This window comes from Pseudopodoces humilis, chromosome 16 (genome assembly GCF_049639895.1).
Source record: "Pseudopodoces humilis isolate 2021_Gansu_Grassland_sample_001 chromosome 16, ASM4963989v1, whole genome shotgun sequence".
Classification (NCBI taxonomy): Eukaryota; Metazoa; Chordata; class Aves; order Passeriformes; family Paridae; genus Pseudopodoces; species Pseudopodoces humilis.
In genome coordinates this window covers 10,009,377-10,026,409 of record NC_142215.1, presented here as the reverse complement: position 1 = coordinate 10,026,409, position 17,033 = coordinate 10,009,377, and the positions used below count along the sequence as shown (strand labels likewise).

At 36.1% G+C, this 17,033-nt stretch overlaps 1 protein-coding gene across 1 annotated transcript in view; it reads left to right on the top strand.

Moving 5' to 3' along the window:
• The window catches only part of TRPM7 (transient receptor potential cation channel subfamily M member 7), a 52,437-nt gene that overhangs the window by 18,294 nt on the left and 17,110 nt on the right, over window positions 1–17,033 (top strand). The window contains exons 4-22 of the mRNA XM_088063255.1: window positions 1,939–2,018; window positions 3,453–3,491; window positions 3,946–4,144; window positions 5,298–5,511; window positions 6,045–6,169; window positions 6,792–6,963; window positions 7,748–7,922; window positions 8,684–8,807; window positions 9,337–9,409; window positions 9,689–9,789; window positions 10,652–10,786; window positions 11,573–11,626; window positions 12,192–12,332; window positions 12,821–12,955; window positions 13,571–13,851; window positions 14,300–14,528; window positions 15,743–15,898; window positions 16,028–16,171; window positions 16,752–16,880. Coding sequence (XP_087919381.1) covers window positions 1,939–2,018; window positions 3,453–3,491; window positions 3,946–4,144; window positions 5,298–5,511; window positions 6,045–6,169; window positions 6,792–6,963; window positions 7,748–7,922; window positions 8,684–8,807; window positions 9,337–9,409; window positions 9,689–9,789; window positions 10,652–10,786; window positions 11,573–11,626; window positions 12,192–12,332; window positions 12,821–12,955; window positions 13,571–13,851; window positions 14,300–14,528; window positions 15,743–15,898; window positions 16,028–16,171; window positions 16,752–16,880 — 2,706 coding nt within the window. The remainder of the gene's footprint in view (window positions 1–1,938; window positions 2,019–3,452; window positions 3,492–3,945; window positions 4,145–5,297; window positions 5,512–6,044; window positions 6,170–6,791; window positions 6,964–7,747; window positions 7,923–8,683; window positions 8,808–9,336; window positions 9,410–9,688; window positions 9,790–10,651; window positions 10,787–11,572; window positions 11,627–12,191; window positions 12,333–12,820; window positions 12,956–13,570; window positions 13,852–14,299; window positions 14,529–15,742; window positions 15,899–16,027; window positions 16,172–16,751; window positions 16,881–17,033) is intronic.

The following is a 17,033-nucleotide window of genomic DNA, read 5'->3' as shown; positions in this document are numbered from 1 at the left end:
AAAGGTGGTGTTGCACATTGTGAGCCAGCATTCCTTGTCCCCAGCTTTGATCACCTCTTAATAATAAAACAATATTGCGTGGAGCAATTGACGCAATTTCTTGTGGTTTATATTCTTTGGATTTTAACATCTAGTGTGTTAGTCCTGTGATCTCTTGCTTCAAGGTGTGGTTTTAGCCAGCTGGCTGAAACATCTAAGTATTAAATTACTCTTCTGTATCTTTTTATATTCTAGAGGATCTGCAGAGTAAAGCTTAAATTACTGCAGTGTTAAAGTAATGCTCAGTTTTAAAAAATTAAATACAAAAATTCCCATGTAAATAATGGGGACTCAGGCAGGAGAAAGTAGCTTCCAGGACAGCAACAAATTATGACCTTGGCTATTTAATTTATTCCAGGTGTTTAAAGGATTAGTTTAAGTGTAAAATGCACTGTGTGAGTGCTCATTCTGTTCTCTTGCTTTTCCTTCCATGATTCTTTGCTGTGGATTGTACATCTTTCTCTCTGGAGAAGTGCCTTTACTCTGCAACTTTTCCTACTCTTTGGAAGAGGCTGTTTGCCTTCTTAATGTGAAGACAGGATCTGGAGCAGCAGTTTGTTGCTGTCTTGATAAATCCATCATCAAAGTTCACTGAAGCAAAATATTGAAAGGTGATCATGATGAATAATGTAGAAAAGATCTGCTGAGTCTGGGAAATATTTTGAAAGAGGGTGGGCAGTTCAGGAGCAGTTTTCTGGGGGTCTTTATGAAAATTAACTGGTACATTCTTACTTGTAATAATGTCTCTGTATTATCTCAAACTGATGCTGAAGTTGCAGTAAGTGAAAAATGCATCCATCTTTGCTTAAACTTCTCTTATAATCTTAAATAAAAAAATAAATCTTAATTTCTTCATCACTTCTGCAGACCTCTGATTAGATACCTGTAATATCCATCAGTCTTTTTCCCCTTCTTGTAAAATAAAGCAGTGTGAAATTTATCAAATCTTTCAAAAGGTAAAATGTAAATGTAGTACATTGCTCTTAGCAATGAAGTAATTTTAATGTCATCTCAGTAAGGATTTAAAGTAATATTGCATAAAATGCAAATTAGCCTTCCAAGATTTTTTCATGGTTTTAATTTCCCAAAGTCCTGTGTGAAGGTTTTCCCCAGTGTATTGCTGAAACATGACATAGACATTATGCATTATGATGTTGTTTAGCAACTAACTTAAGATTATTATGTAAGATAATATTAATGTGGTTGTTTAAAGCAACTGAAATTAAATTATGTCCAGTGATTAGAATTGTAAGCAACCTTAATTTCATGTTTCAGAACATGTTTCAAGTTTAACCTTAGAACACAGTTCAGTGATATCAATTAATTTTATTTACTGAAATGAAAAGTTTTTTGATGAAGAACAAAGGTTATGACCTATTTATTGCTAGTTGAAAAGATTGCCAGTGCTGTTAGAATGTTTCCTTACCCACAATTTCAAGATGAAAATTTCAAGATGAAACTTCACTAAGGAGGAAAATAGATGAAATTAGTATTATCTCAGTTTAGTGCAGGTAATTTTTAAAAATTTTACCTGTTTATTTTTCTTAGCAAGATAGGGTAACAGTGTATCTTAAAATTGTCTGGTGGTTTGGGTTTTTTTTTGTTATACGTTTATTTGCATATTAAAATTTTTGGTATTTGTATGTTAGCTTTGAAAAATATTACTTCTGATTTTAAGTGATTTGTATATACATACAATAGAAATTACATAATTAATGATTCTGGTTATCTCAACTTTTGGAGAGATGTGTGAGATGCTTTTATCAGGTCATACATGGTTTTGTTAGTTTTTGAGAGAGCAAACCTCATATTCTAACTCTTGTTTCCTCAAAAACCATTTTTCATTGCAAAGATATGTGATTTGTATTTTATAATACTGTCAAATTTTTTGTTTTTCAGTCCCAGAAATCCTGGATAGAAAATACTTTCACAAAGAGGGAGTGTGTGTATATTATACCAAGTTCGAAAGACCCCCACAGGTAAATGAGAAATGATGCAAGAATTCATTGCTGCTCTTTAATGTTAAAAAAGTCAGTATTCTTATGAGTGTTGGACTGGTTTTTCTGTATGAAATACTGTCTTGGGTTTGTGCTTTCATGACTGGACATTGTTGCTCTGTGAATTGGATTTTCTTTTTCTGAAAGTACTTTGGCATTGCAGAAATTTCCAAAAAATGTTCCCCTGTTCCCTTTGCTGCTTCTTTCCACTCCTCCTACTGATGTCTGTGATCTGTTTACAGTGAGGGGGTGTGAAAAAGGAATTTCTGAAGTCAGAAAGTCTCATAGAGATATTCTCTACCGGAATTTAAAAAACATCATTGTAAGTGTAGGGTGAAGTGTGAAAACCAACCTGACAGTGTAGGAAAAAGGGTGAAGAATTCATAGAAGAATAAAGAAAATCAAGAATTGAGGTGGGGAAAAGATTTACAAAAAAAAAAAAAAAAGGCTGCAGAAATACTTGCTTCTAGGGAAAACATAAGTAAGAACTTTTCAGATTTCATATGGTATGTAATAATTTTTCATCCTTAAGTTCTTAAAGGGAAAAAAAAAACCCTAGGCTGAAAAATGGGGAAAGATGTTTCTAGAGGGGAGGTTGAGGCTAAGAAATTTTGCATATCTCACATGCTGTTTTTATCTTATCTTAAATTAGAGGTGTGAAATCAAGCAAGTTAGTGATAACTGTAATGTATATCTAGCTGACTTTCACCATGTGTTACAGGTATAATTTAAGAGTTCCTATGATGATTGAGTTTGACGTGCATAGTCATGACATTTGTGTCACAGATAAAATAAAGTCAAATTGAAAATAGATTTAAGGCAGTTTTGTCTCCCCATATAGTTTACTATTGTAATTACTGATTTCAGATCACCTTTTTTTTCCTTAAGCTTCATATATGTGAGAGCAGCTGAGAAACCTTTTCTTCTGAGGTTGAGAAAACTTCTATTTCACTCTTGTTAAGAAACACTTATAAATCTCTTTTGTTATACCGGGGCAGGTTACTATTTTTCATTTAAGTACTTTGTTTTTAAACACAAAAACAACTAAATGCTGTAGAATTTTCAAATTATTGTAAATAATTCACCACATTCCTTGAAATCATGTGACATGAGAAGCTTTTAGAATTTATAGCCACAATTGCAGCACATGGAAAATTTGCAAATGCAAACAAAGTAATTAGGAAGTTGTTAAAATTTCCAGAGCATTTAACAAGGAACAAATTTCCAGAGCATTTAACAAGGTCTTCAACACTTGCCCTTTCAGTTTAACCTATTTGTAGCTTACAATGGACTTTACAACTTTCCCACCACATTTTGTCCTTCAGTTTCTAAGAATGGCCTATGGTTGTTGAATTGTTTACTGTTGTGTGTGAATTATGTGAGAAACTTAGTCATATCTTTAAATATTCCTTACAGATGCCTTCCAGGATGTCAGATTTGTCAGCAACTTGTCAGGTAAAAAAAGTCTTTGTAATTACAATATTTATGAATGTTTTCTCATTAAATAAGTGCTTTCATAATAGGGTTTTCAAAAGTTTTGATCAATATTATGAGTGACAAGTTGGTGAAAGGTTACATATGAAAAAAAATATGAATAATGTTTAAAGAACTGTCTGCAATAAGTAGGTCACGGATTTATAAATGTTATATAAATTTCTTTGCTTCAAAGAAGCAATTTCTCCTGGCCTCCAGCTTGCTACCTTAGTGAGCTCTTGCATAGTAATATGTATTGTAATTGACTTGCTGTAAATATTTATGGCAACAAGGCTCACTCTGGAAATGAGGTTTATCTAATATCTGGAATCTTTGCTTTCTAAATCTGTTCTATTCCTGTTATTGATAAAGGAAGTTCTTTTGTCTTACAATGGTAATATTTACCAAAGCATTCTCGATGTCTGGCTGGGGGCAGGTGCTGCTGTGGCCGCTTGGTCAGACAACACGCTTGTTTCACTGCCAGTCTGGCTATGAAATACTCGGATGTGAAGCTGGGTGAAAACTACAACCAGGAGATAGAAGAATGGTCAGTGGAAAAACACACAGAACAGACCTCTACTGATGCTTATGGTGTCATCAACTTTCAAGGTGGCTCTCATTCTTACAGGGCTAAGGCATGTATGATGTTCTGTTGTTTCTCTTTTTCTATCTCTAACCATGTTGTGCTGAATGCTTCATTTAACTTCTGAAATTGAAGGCTGAAAATATTAACACCTCTGTTGTAACAAACCAGTGCCCTCTTCTATTCTAGCATTTTTGGTGTGATTTGAATTCTTTCTGATTTCTATTTGTAAAAGATTTTTAGTTGTGGTAGAAGTTATTTAAAGCTTGTGCAGTTACAGGCTACAGGGCGTTCTTGTACAGTGTGACTCCTGTGGTCAAACCAAAGTGCTTGAGTGAGGGAGCTGTGTTCTGTGTGCAGCTGGCAGAAGCCCCAAGGACAGTCCAGTGCTCCAGGTCAGATCATCTCTGTGAGAGAAGGGCCCTTGGCATGGTTCTTTCATGTTCTTAAAAGCAGTGTATGGGTTCTTTGGTACTTAGTGTATCTTAAAATTGCTGTAAACCCTTTTCTAGGAGCACAGAAACAGCAGGCAGCCCACACTAATTTCTGCTTCCTTCTGCAGAGTGCAAGTGGGGTTGCTCAAAGCAGTTTAATGGAGTACTGTTGTTTTTTTGCTTAGAACTTTATTCAGGAAAGGTTCAATTTCTGCCTGCTGTCCCCTCCTCTGTTCAATAGTTTATACTGAAGATGTGGCAGCATTGTAGCCGATCAACCATCTACTTAATCTTATGCTGTTAAACACAGAGTGTTAAAAAGCTGCCAGTTTTGAAATTTTCTGTTGAAAAATGTAGGTTTCCTTCCCACCAGGAGCAGGGAGGGAAAACCAAGCAATTGTAAAACTCTTTGCAGGGGACACAAAAGCCTCTCCCAGCAGATGGCAGAGCTTTTATAGCTACTCCTGAATTTAATCTAATTTATAGATCATCCAGTACTTTCATAGAGTCATTTTCTAGGTCACTGTGCCAGTAGGATGGAATACCATGATCTTTCGATAGTTGTTTCCTTTCCAAAACTTGATTTCAAAGCTGTCTCATCTGGACCATAGAGAATATAAAGGAAGCTTGTTCATTTATTGCAACTGCTGTGTTTTGAGAAAGTGAATTACAGTTTCCATAGCTAGGAATAGGATAATATGTTCTGAACATATAATCCTGGTTCTTCTTTTTTCACATTTGAACCTTTTAACTCTGTTCTTGTGCCTGCAGTATGTGCGATTGTCATATGACACTAAGCCTGAAGCTATTCTGCAACTTATGCTTAAAGAATGGCAGATGGAATTGCCAAAGCTTGTCATATCTGTCCATGGAGGCATGCAGAAATTTGAACTTCACCCACGCATCAAACAGTTGCTTGGCAAAGGTCTTATCAAAGCTGCAGTAACCACAGGAGCCTGGATTATAACTGGAGGAGTGAACACAGGTAAGGAACTAGCAAAGAATGTGCATGATTAACTGGATTGCAGTTTTATAAAAGCTGAAAGATTTAATGTATGGATACATTGCTTCATCTTAAAACAAAGTACATTTGAATGAGTTTGATCAAGTGAAATTAAAATAATTTGTTTTGAATGTGTATTTGAAAGTGGGATACTGTTTCATCTTCAAAAGAGAAATAACATATAGAGGGTCTGGGTTTTGAGCTTTGTTTTGTTTGGTTGGTTGTTTTCTGGGTTTTGTTTTGTTTTTGAAAAAAGGAAGAGCTTAATGTGATTTTTAAAAAGTACAGTAATGTGCTGGAAACTATTTAGTTCTTGCTAGGCTAATATTTGTTTTGTTGAATTACTTTGTTTCCTCCTAGTAAATGTAGCATGATGTCTGTTCTTTGGTAATGTGTCAGTAAGTTTCCAGATCTTTAAATTTTATCTAAATAAAAGAGTTAAAGGTCCAATAAATATTTGTATTCTTAGGAAGATGTGGCATTCAATGCACTGGAATCTTTTTATGCACGAACAGGTGTTGCAAAACATGTTGGTGATGCTCTCAGAGAACACGCTTCCAGATCATCTCGAAAGATTTGCACTATTGGGATTGCTCCGTGGGGAGTGATTGAAAACAGAAACGACCTTGTTGGAAGAGATGTAAGGATGAATTACCTAACTGAAATAATGATTTACCTCATTTACTTTTGATGCATCTGCTCAGGCATGTTTTCCCTTGCTTTGCATCATTGGAATACTTGCTTTACTATGAGGATACACTGACATCTGTGACTTATGCAAGATCGTTACTGTAAACAAGTTGCAAAATGCAAATGCAACAAGGAGGAGCTTGTTCTTAAGTACTTAGTCTTTCCTCCCCCGCCCCCCTGATATTATTGAATCAATTAACAAAAATGTAAAAGTATTACAGAGAATTTATATTTAGAGAGGATAATAAGTTGAAAAATTTTGATGTGCAGTCTTCAGAGCTACTGTTTACCAGAGAAGTTACAAATTTTCCCCAAAGACACCTTTTCAAAGGTTATTTTCTCTGTTACCCATCAGAACAGCATCCTTTAACAATACAATTATCTGCTTCCCTGCACAAAGTTCAGAGCTGCTGCTGTTGGTGTGTCCTGATCCAAGATGTGCTTATATGTGTCAGTGCTTCCTTATATGTGTCAGTGCTTGTTGAGCCACTGGTTCTTGTATCTAGTTGAGTTTCACAGAAACAAGTGTGAATCTTTGCAAGTAAAAGACATTGTTATGTGCTTACACTTAGGTCGTTGCTCCATATCAGACCTTGTTAAATCCATTAAGTAAACTAAACGTCCTAAATAACCTCCATTCCCATTTCATTCTGGTGGATGATGGAACAGTTGGAAAGTATGGAGCAGAAGTTAAACTGAGAAGAGAACTGGAAAAAACTATTAATTTGCAGCGGATCCATGCAAGTAAGTAATTCTGATGCCTGAGGGCTGTTACTATGGCTTAGTGAAAAAGGTGTTTGCACCAAACATCTGAATGACAAAATAAAAGAATTAAAGCTTTTGTTTATACTTCAAGTTAAAAATTGCAAATTTCAGCAGCTGCTCTGGACCCTAGTAATTGCTGGTAGAGTTATGATTTCTCTAGGACCACAGAGGAATCCTTTTTGAATAAAGTTGTCTATTTACTTTGTGAAAACAAATTTACGTCACTTCTGGGGCTGGTGTGTTGTCAGACCTTATTGTTCTGATTAATTAATGGTTTTGACACTCATCACTTGCAGTTTCAGTTTGGTGTTTTCCCAGTTGTGGAGCAACACATGTGTTTTGACCCTTATAGGAATGCTTTTGCAATAATTCCCATCAGTAGAGGGTTCCCATTTACCCATGTTCAAACTGTGTATGTGTTGTCACCTTTGAAAACTATTGGGGAAAATGAAAAGAGGAGTTCCATAAAGAAAAATTCTTCAGTTTTTTTGCATTAGCTCATGAATGTTTCTATGAGGAATCTCTTCTGTTTTGTAGACTGTACCCTGTTGTATTGACCAGCTTGGCAGTGCTTATGTCCCAGCTCAGAACATGAAGTGCTTGAAACTGTGCATTACCAACAGTTAATATCTGGCAGGCAGCATTTTAATGTTGATTCAATAGAAAGGACAAACCTGATTTATTAAATATGTAAAACTGGCCTTAGCATTCACTGTACACTTGTGACATTGTCTGAGTTTTATTATTTTTTGCCATTTTCCAGGAATTGGCCAAGGTGTGCCTGTGGTGGCACTTGTGTTTGAAGGTGGCCCCAATGTCATCCTCACAGTTCTAGACTTCCTTCAGGAGAGCCCTCCGGTGCCTGTGGTGGTGTGTGAAGGAACTGGCAGAGCTGCAGATATCCTGGCCTATGTTCACAAGCAAACAGAGGAGGGGGGGTAAGTGCCAGCAGTGCCAAACTGTCACATAACCACTGAATGGGTCAGGTTGGAGGTGACCACAGTGCACATCCCGGAGCACATGGCACAGGATTGTGTCCAGACAGTTCTTGTCATACACAGATAAATGACAAGATGTACAGATGCATGGCATCTATGTATGTCTGTCATCCACAGATGAGTTTTGAGACCATTTCTTCGTGAATCTGTACGAAAGCTTTCTCTGTTTAGTGCAGAAAACACTTGCCTGTTTTGAGTGAACCTTCAAATAATAAAATGGATGTGCTTGGGCTCCACAGTACTTGGTGATTTCTAGTTAGTTGTCAGGCTTGCATAAATCCTTAAACACACTGGGTCCTCGTTGCAGGGGCTGGCTCAGAACCTTGGGAGGCAGGGATCGAATGTAGCTGTAAACCAAACAGCTTTGTCCGGGTAAGATCAAAAATAGATCTTATTCAGAGGAGTCACTGCTTATTATTTTGTGTCAAAATCTTTTGGTTGAGAATATCTGAGCACTCAATATGGGAAGGAAAGGGAGAGAGAGTTGAGTTGAGTTGCCTTTTAGGAGGCAGTAGTATAGAATTGCAGATTAAGTAACCTGAAGTTCTTTCTAAAGGTTACCCAAGGTTTTGCCACAGCAACAGTAATAAGCTTATAGATAGCAGGACTTTGAATGGACATGTTGAAACTAATTAAATGCATTATTGTTATTACTGTTCATCTAAAACAATTGTTTTCCTGTTTGTTTGTTTCAATCTCAGGAATGTTCCTGAGGGTGCTGAGCCTGAAATAATTTCAACCATCAAAAAGACATTTAACTTTGGTCAAAGTGAAGCAGTTCATTTGTTTCAGACACTGCTGGAATGCATGAAAAAAAAAGAGCTTGTAAGTAGATCTTGCCATACAATTTTCTATGCAAGGTAAATGCATTTGTGGATTTTTTTCTTTTTTTAATCTTTTATTTATGACTACCAATAAAGGTATACTATCACTGCATGCTTAAAGCAAAACCACTTTAAAGAGGTTATATGTAGCCTGAATTCAGGGACTGGTGTCTCATTTGGACATCACATTGTGGTGTTCTGAGATATATTATACCTTATTCAGCTGACCATGGTTGCTGGCAGGTTAATCTCTTAATCTGTAATGGGCTGGAGAGGTAAACAGATACTGTGTTATAGACAGCAGTGAATTGTAATCATAGGAGGAAAAAAAGTTAAATTGATTTAACATCCCCACTTAGGAAAACAAAACAAAATGCATACTAAAGGTTTAAATTGAGCACAGACAGGGTTCAAGGTCCATTGAAGATGAGGTGACTTTTATGTCAGGAATTGAAAAAGATTTAAAAGACTGAAGCCAATCACCTTTGCCTGGAAATAACTTTCAAATATGTTTTCCCCATTTTGGACAGATTACAGTTTTTCATATTGGGTCAGATGAACATCAGGACATTGATGTTGCAATACTTACAGCATTGTTGAAAGGTAAGACTTAATTTTTTAAGATCATTTGGAACCTCCAGCTATTATTGATTAGTGTTTATGTGATGGATTATTTATAAAATACCAATAAGAATTGTAAGTTTTTAAACAAAGAAGTATCTGTGTTCTCATTGTATAATGTTATAACGTGACATAGATGATGACATGTACAGCATAATTTTGTGGTGAATTGCTTGATTTAGCCTTTTTAGAAAGCAAGAATGTTTATTATCTTGTATTATAATTAATTTTAAATTTTCTTCATTGTGTTTGCTTCTTAAGGCACAAACGCATCTGCATTTGACCAGCTCGTTCTTACACTTGCATGGGACAGAGTTGACATAGCCAAAAATCACGTTTTTGTTTATGGGCAGCAATGGCTGGTATGTAATGGTCTGGATTAAGCAGAATGATAATTCCTAATATAGATAAGCACAATTTACTCTAAAGGATGAATCTTGACTTTTGTAGAAAGAGACTTTGGACTACTGACTCATTTATTTTGAGACACTAATTTGGGTGTACTGCACAGCTTTAAAGCTGTTTTGCTATTATGTATTTGAAAATGCTCCAGAAATTTTAGAAATGTGCCAACTGTTCTGAATAACTAGCAGAGAAAATATATTACAAAAGGTGGAAGCTGAATTCACGTTAGTCAGGTGCTCTTTCTTCATTACAGTTGCATGGCCCTAGAAAGTTTTTAAGAAGCATCTAGTAAAATGCACTGTTGGCAGTGCTGCAGTGTCTTTTGAGGGAGAGACAAAGATGTCTGGTTTTTGTAGTTTGAGTTTGAGAGCTACCTGGTGATTCTTGCCTTTTCTCCCTATTACTGTAAAAATAAAACATGAGCTTATTGAGTCTGCAGTCAGAAGTACATACTGTGTAAGGCTTACTGATTGCCATGATGGTTCTGACATCTTTGAAGCAAATTGTGCTTTTTATATTTTATGTCTTTTTTGGTTTTATCCCGTATCAGCCTATGAGAACACCTCAGTTATGTTAAACCAAATGTCTCCTTAGTCCCACTGTCTCAGTAGGCAGTATGTATAGAACAGTTCAAGTCTTCAGGGTATTCTCCCATCCTGTAATTGTGTGAAGTTCAGGGGATATTCTGAACCTAGGGTGACATCTCCATAGACATGTAATGTTTTTCCAGCCCTGTAAATGAAGGAGGTTGATACAGTATCTAAGCTCACTTTTTTACTGCCTCTCTCTAGGCTCTACCTTTTCACTTATTTGTTGTAGGTTGGCTCCCTGGAACAGGCTATGCTGGATGCCCTTGTGATGGACAGAGTTGCATTTGTGAAACTTCTGATTGAAAACGGAGTAAGCATGCACAAATTTCTTACAATTCCCAGGCTGGAAGAACTTTATAACACAGTAAGTAAATGATTGCTTTTTAAGCTTTTTTTAGAGCAGTTTTTCAGTTGCTCAGCCTGTTGTGTCCTGGCTCATGTACAGCAGTGTGGAGGTTGTGGGATGTTGGTAGGGAAGGCTCCTGTGCATGAGGTTGGAGTTGGGAAGTGGATGCACAGCCCCAGCAGCACCAGAATTTCCTGTCAGCAGGGTGTTCATCTGTGTTTGGTGGTGGGGATAGACAGTAAAGGGAAATCTGCAGCTCTGCTGTGGACACACAGAGTGTGCAAACCACAGTGGGGAAGAGAATGTGAGAAAGTCCTGTGGGTGAAATTTGTGCCCAGAATCTGAGATCTATAGGGCTTCACAGGATGGATTCTGTCTGTAGCAGTTAACATCATAATAATTCTAGAAAGAGTTTAATTTTTCAACCTGCATAGTTATAATTATTACTTAGAAAAATTTTGTTGCTGTAGGTATTGATCTAAGAATTCCAAGGTAATTTTGATAACGGTATCCAAAGACAGAACAAAGAACCTTCCACCAAAAATTAGCTGATGTGAGTAGTACACAAATATGGCTTAGGTTTGTGTTAAGTCTCACTATGTGCTTTTGACAAAAAAAAAAAGAATTCTTTAGCTAATAAAGTGCTGTAGAGAAGCCTCCTTGAGAAGTTTATTTATTTATTATATTTATTTATATTATATTATATTTTTATATTTTAAATTAGTTTTTAAAATTAACCTCTTATGGTGTTGCTGTTGCACGTGAATTTCTCATTCCAAATTTTCCCTCTCTTTTGTTATAAAGAAACAAGGGCCAACTAATCCAACACTCTTTCATCTTGTTCGGGATGTCAAACAGGTATGCTGTCCATGTAAAAAAATCTCAAACTAGCAGTTATTTTTTGTTAATGTCTTGTATTTGATTATCAATTTGATCTGCAGTTTATTAGTTGAATTTTATTTTATGTATTAAGCTACCTCTGCAGACATTTTGTTAGTTTACAATACTTCTGTGGTATGCTTGGTGCCCTGTTGCCTAAAAGATGTTACACTTAGAGTGTTGTCTTTCATCTTACTTTTGATTATTTTCCTTCTTGGAGGGATTGAAAGCTGATGCTCCCAGCATGGAGAAATTTTGCCTGTTAAAACAGTAGACAAAAGATTCCTAGTGCCTCCCCTACCAATACATGAGTATCTATTCTGTTAGGGGAGTTCATGTAGAAAAGAAGGTATAACCTGGTCTTTCTTTAAAAATAATAACTGTTGAGCCATGTAGGTGCTTTTTGGGTTTTATGTTGGAGGTTTTTTTATAATGAAAAGCTTCTTTTTTAAAATTATTATTTAGAGCTGTGATAAAGTAGAAACACTCTAAGCAAGTTTAATATTATATCTTCAAAAAGCAAAAATACCTTTTGTATTCCTAGGGAAATCTTCCTCCAGGATATAAAATCAACCTGATTGATGTGGGACTGGTTATTGAATATCTGATGGGAGGAACCTACAGATGCACCTATACAAGGAAACGCTTTAGAGCGATATACAACAGTCTCAGCGGGAACAATCGGGTACGTGCACTTGGGTAACAGCCCATTTGTTCTCAATTGAAAAAACCCAAACCCTTGTGTTTTGTAGAATGATTGAATTTTGTTCTTCTTGTCAATGGACTGGCTCTTTTAAATGCAATAGTAAGGGCTATGAGGGCAGCTGAGAACCGTCTTGGGATTGAGGACAAACAACTGGGTTTGTTCTCCTCAACCTTATTCTAGTTATATCCTAATTCCTTCTTTGTGATTCCCTCTTTTCCTCCTCACAGGGGAAGAATGGACGCTGCACACTCACCAGGACACACAAATTCACCAGGGCTTGGGATGCAGATATTTTAGCCTTTTGTGCAAGCTACACTAACCAACAAGTGTAACTGCCCATTTAGTGACTTCTTAAAAATAATGAAAACAAACAAGAAACAATGTTAAATATCCAGTGAGAATTCTCTTTGTGCTGTTGTATAAGTTCATCAATGTTTCAGTAACCAAACCACTTCTCCTTGTTGCAGAGATCTGGGCGAAATCCTTCAAGTACTACTCCTCAGATGTGTAAAAGCCATGAGTCTTTTGGTAACAGGGCAGACAAGAAAGAAAAAATGCGCCACAATCATTTCATCAAAACCGCGCAGCCGTACAAACCAAAGGTAAGGGTTGTGATGGGAGCATGGTGGGGTTTATTTCAAGTAGCTGAGAGTGGGGAGCCTGCTGGAAATCCAAGTGCCACTGGAGTGTGAGTAGCAGCAATTGCATTGACTTGGGTAAAGCTGGAATTTCAACCTTGCTTTTGTATTTGTTTCTAAACTGCAGCTCTTTTACAGGATTCTGTAAAGGGTGTTTCTCTTTCTGTATAGTAGTCTTGTGGATATGCTTTGGTATGTTAGGGACCAAAAAGCTTATCTTTGACAGAGCTCTAGTAATGAGGGTGAGATTCACATGGCTTAATAAATGGAGCAAGATTTGGCTATGTGTTACTACTACAAGCAGTTTCCATGAGTTTTTTTATTTGTATGTAGGTATATTAGTTATGGTTTTTCTTTGATCTATAATTCAAATTAATTCAGTCTCACAGTTATTAAAATGAATTGTACTTAACTGAAGTTTTTGAACAAAAGTTCCAGCTGCTTTTCAAGTCTTCAAAAATTCTTTTTTCTTTTTTTAATTATTTATAATTTGGTATTGGATCACTCAGCATTTTATTTCAAGTTACATAATGACCAAGTATAGCGACTTAAAATGTGACTTTGTGGTTTTATTTAAAGATTGACACTGGTGCAGAAGAGGGAAAAAAGAAAAGAACCAAAGATGAAATAGTTGACATAGATGATCCTGAAACAAGACGTTTTGCTTATCCTCTGAATGAGCTGTTGCTGTGGGCAGTGCTGATGAAGAGGCAGAAGATGGCTCTTTTCTTCTGGCAGCACGGCGAGGAGTCCATGGCCAAAGCTTTGGTGGCTTGCAAAGTCTATCGGTCCATGGCATATGAGGCAAAACAAAGTGACCTTGTTGATGATACTTCGGAAGAACTGAAGCAGTATTCCAAGTAAATTACATTCCTATTCAAAGTATTTTCTTGACATCTGCAATAAAGGTAGTGGGCTACTTATGGACAAAACACAAATTGTTCCTTGAGCACATTTGAAAACAATTATGTTTTGCAAAAGGTTTAAGCTTTAGATTATATATTGCTCTTTCTTGAGGGCTGTTAAAAGTCTTGTTTTATAGTCAAATTAAAAGGAGACTCAATGTGCCATTTTCTCTGTGTAATTTCTGTGTGTGCTTAATAGCTGTTTTAGCATGTGTATGTTTTTAACAGAAATCACAGATTGATGTATTGTGGTTAAAAATTACAGTGTCTTTGTACAGAAGAGACAAATAATAGTCCCTTCAAGCTGTGCAAGTTGGGAATTTGTGCAAGAAAATTCACGCTAAACTCGCGGTCATTTCTATAGATACTATATTTTGTTTCGTTGGTTTTTTCTTCATTTTAGTGAGTTTGGTCAGCTGGCAGTTGAGCTGTTAGAGCAGTCCTTCCGACAAGATGAAACTATGGCAATGAAACTACTGACTTACGAGCTTAAAAACTGGAGCAACTCCACTTGTCTGAAGCTGGCAGTGTCCTCGAGGCTCCGTCCGTTTGTAGCACACACTTGCACACAGATGTTGTTATCAGATATGTGGATGGGAAGGCTGAACATGAGGAAGAATTCATGGTACAAAGTAAGCACTCTTGCAGTTTATTCATGTAAAAAGGGCCAGTGGAGTTTATGTTTAAAGGGAAGGAAAGTGTGTTTAAATGCTGTTAGTGTAAAGCTTTCACCACTATAGCTTTTATTAATAAATCCTGTAAACCAGTCTCCTATAACATAATCAAAACTGGAATATTTGTTGTAAACGCTTCTTTTGACACTCTATTATCTTTTTAAATAAGGTACAGAAATATAGAAGGCAAAAACCAGGCAAGTAGCCTTTAATCAGAGGCTTAAAGAGATCATGTGAATACTAATCCACTACTAAAAACATAGTAGTAACAACCCTTAATAGATGGAAAACCTGTTGTAAGACTGTAGTTTCATGCATTTTGGCTTTTTACAGGGGGCACATAAGACTTGATGTAAAAAAGCTTTGTGAATATCCTATTTTGGAGGAACTGAGCAAAAGCAGGGCACAGAACGAAACAAGGGTAGCCAAACTGGGGACAGGTTTTCCAGTGGTGCCCTTTGTGTGATAGAGATCAATTATGATCTAGACAGAGATAATTGATATAGATCAGTTGAACCAAAATGGGAGTTGCATATTTCTTTGAGAAATTAGGTACCAAAACCTAATTGTTGCTAGAAATAAAATGAAATAAAACTTTCCTACAAAATACCCACAAGCATTGTTTAACTTGTGACCTACTAAAATCCTCTTTGATAACTGATTAACTGTTTTCTTGCTTGCTTTGTAACAGGCTAATGACAGTACATAGCTTTCACTTACTCTCTTCATCTCTACCTTAGCTCATATTTTTACTGTAAATTGAAAAAAAAAAAACAAACCCCAAATAAAACATACACCACTCCCCTCTCCCTCCACAAACCACAAGCTTGTATATCCTTTTAAAATACACTTTAGCAATACACCATTCCACAGAGTGTGAACAAAATGTCTCTATCTTCAGGCTTGGAGTATATTCTTTCTAGTAGCTTTGAATTTTGGAATTTGTTGGTTTTTCCCATTTCCTATGTCTTCAAGTCAAGAAACACTCTGTATGTGTGATCTTAAGCTCTTAAGTGTATATACAAGTAATAACAACTAATTATTTTCTATATTTTTCCCCTCATAGCAAGCGAAATTTAGATAATATATTTTCAGAAGCTATTCTGTGTGTTGGTATATTCTGATACTTTAATGTAGTTGTGAACTATTTACACTGTCTTCGTCTTTTCCAGGTGATACTGAGTATTCTACTCCCTCCTGCTATATTGCTGTTGGAATATAAGACCAAGGCTGAAATGTCACATATTCCTCAGTCTCAAGATGCGCATCAAATGGCAATGGATGACAGTGAGAACAACTTCCAGACTGCAGCAGATGAAATACCTATGGTAATGTGGAGCAGAGGGAGATATTAAAAACAATATTCCTCACTTAAATATTTTTAAGTCAAAGAAGTGAAATTTAATGCTAGAAAGTATGTATTTTTGTGTGGGAAGTTAACAGTCCTTTTATTTTAGGAGGTTTTTAAAGAAGTGAGGATCTTGGACAGTACTTTTGAAAAGCATGACATGGAGACTCCAGCAAAACCTAAAAGACTCCCAATTACACAGAAGTTTTATGCATTTTATCATGCTCCTATTGTGAAGTTTTGGTTTAATACGGTGAGTTTTTTTCTGTGCAGTGTGTTTTTATTTGGAAATGTAGCAGAAATTTTTGTGTTATTTTCCCAACATGTAGCTCTGATTGAATCAATGTTAAGCACTTTCCAAAAAGCAGACAGAAAACCTTCTATCTTGCTGAGCTGGAAAGGAGAAACACTTGATTTTATAAAATTGTGTAAGCACATGCTATGCCCTGTGGTTTGGGTTTTTTAAATTCTGTTCTGAGTAATTACTTTCATCAGTTGCTAGCAGGAGTTCTATAACCATTTATTAATCTCAAGTGCACACACAGCTTCGTTTCAGTCGCTGTAATAGAAGTGCTAGAATTTGTACTAAAGGAAAGTAACAGTAATAAGAGAGAAGTTTTGCTAGCAATAAATAGCTTATGACAGCTATTTTTCCTTTCCTAAGATGAAAATGCTTGTATCCCCTTATAAATAATAACTTGTCTGTTTAAAGGGGTAAATATAGTCCTGTAATCCTACTTGAAGCTTCTATTGTATACCACATCAAAAGATTCCATGTACGTATATAAAGGATCCTTCAGTAATTATATGTATATCTTTTATTTTTTTTTTAGTTGGCATACTTAGGATTCCTCATGCTCTACACATTCGTGGTTCTTGTAAAAATGGAAGAATTACCATCTGTTCAGGAGTGGATTGTTATTGCTTACATTTTCACATCGGCAATTGAGAAAATTCGTGAGGTATGCCTGTAACAATCTAGGATTTTAGCTTTTTTTTTTTTTTGTCAGTTAAAACAGTATGCTTTAAAATATTATTCTGTAAACAAGAAAACTGAAGAAACTTCAAGCATCAGAGTATATGATATAATACCTTTATCTTAAAGCTTGGTATAA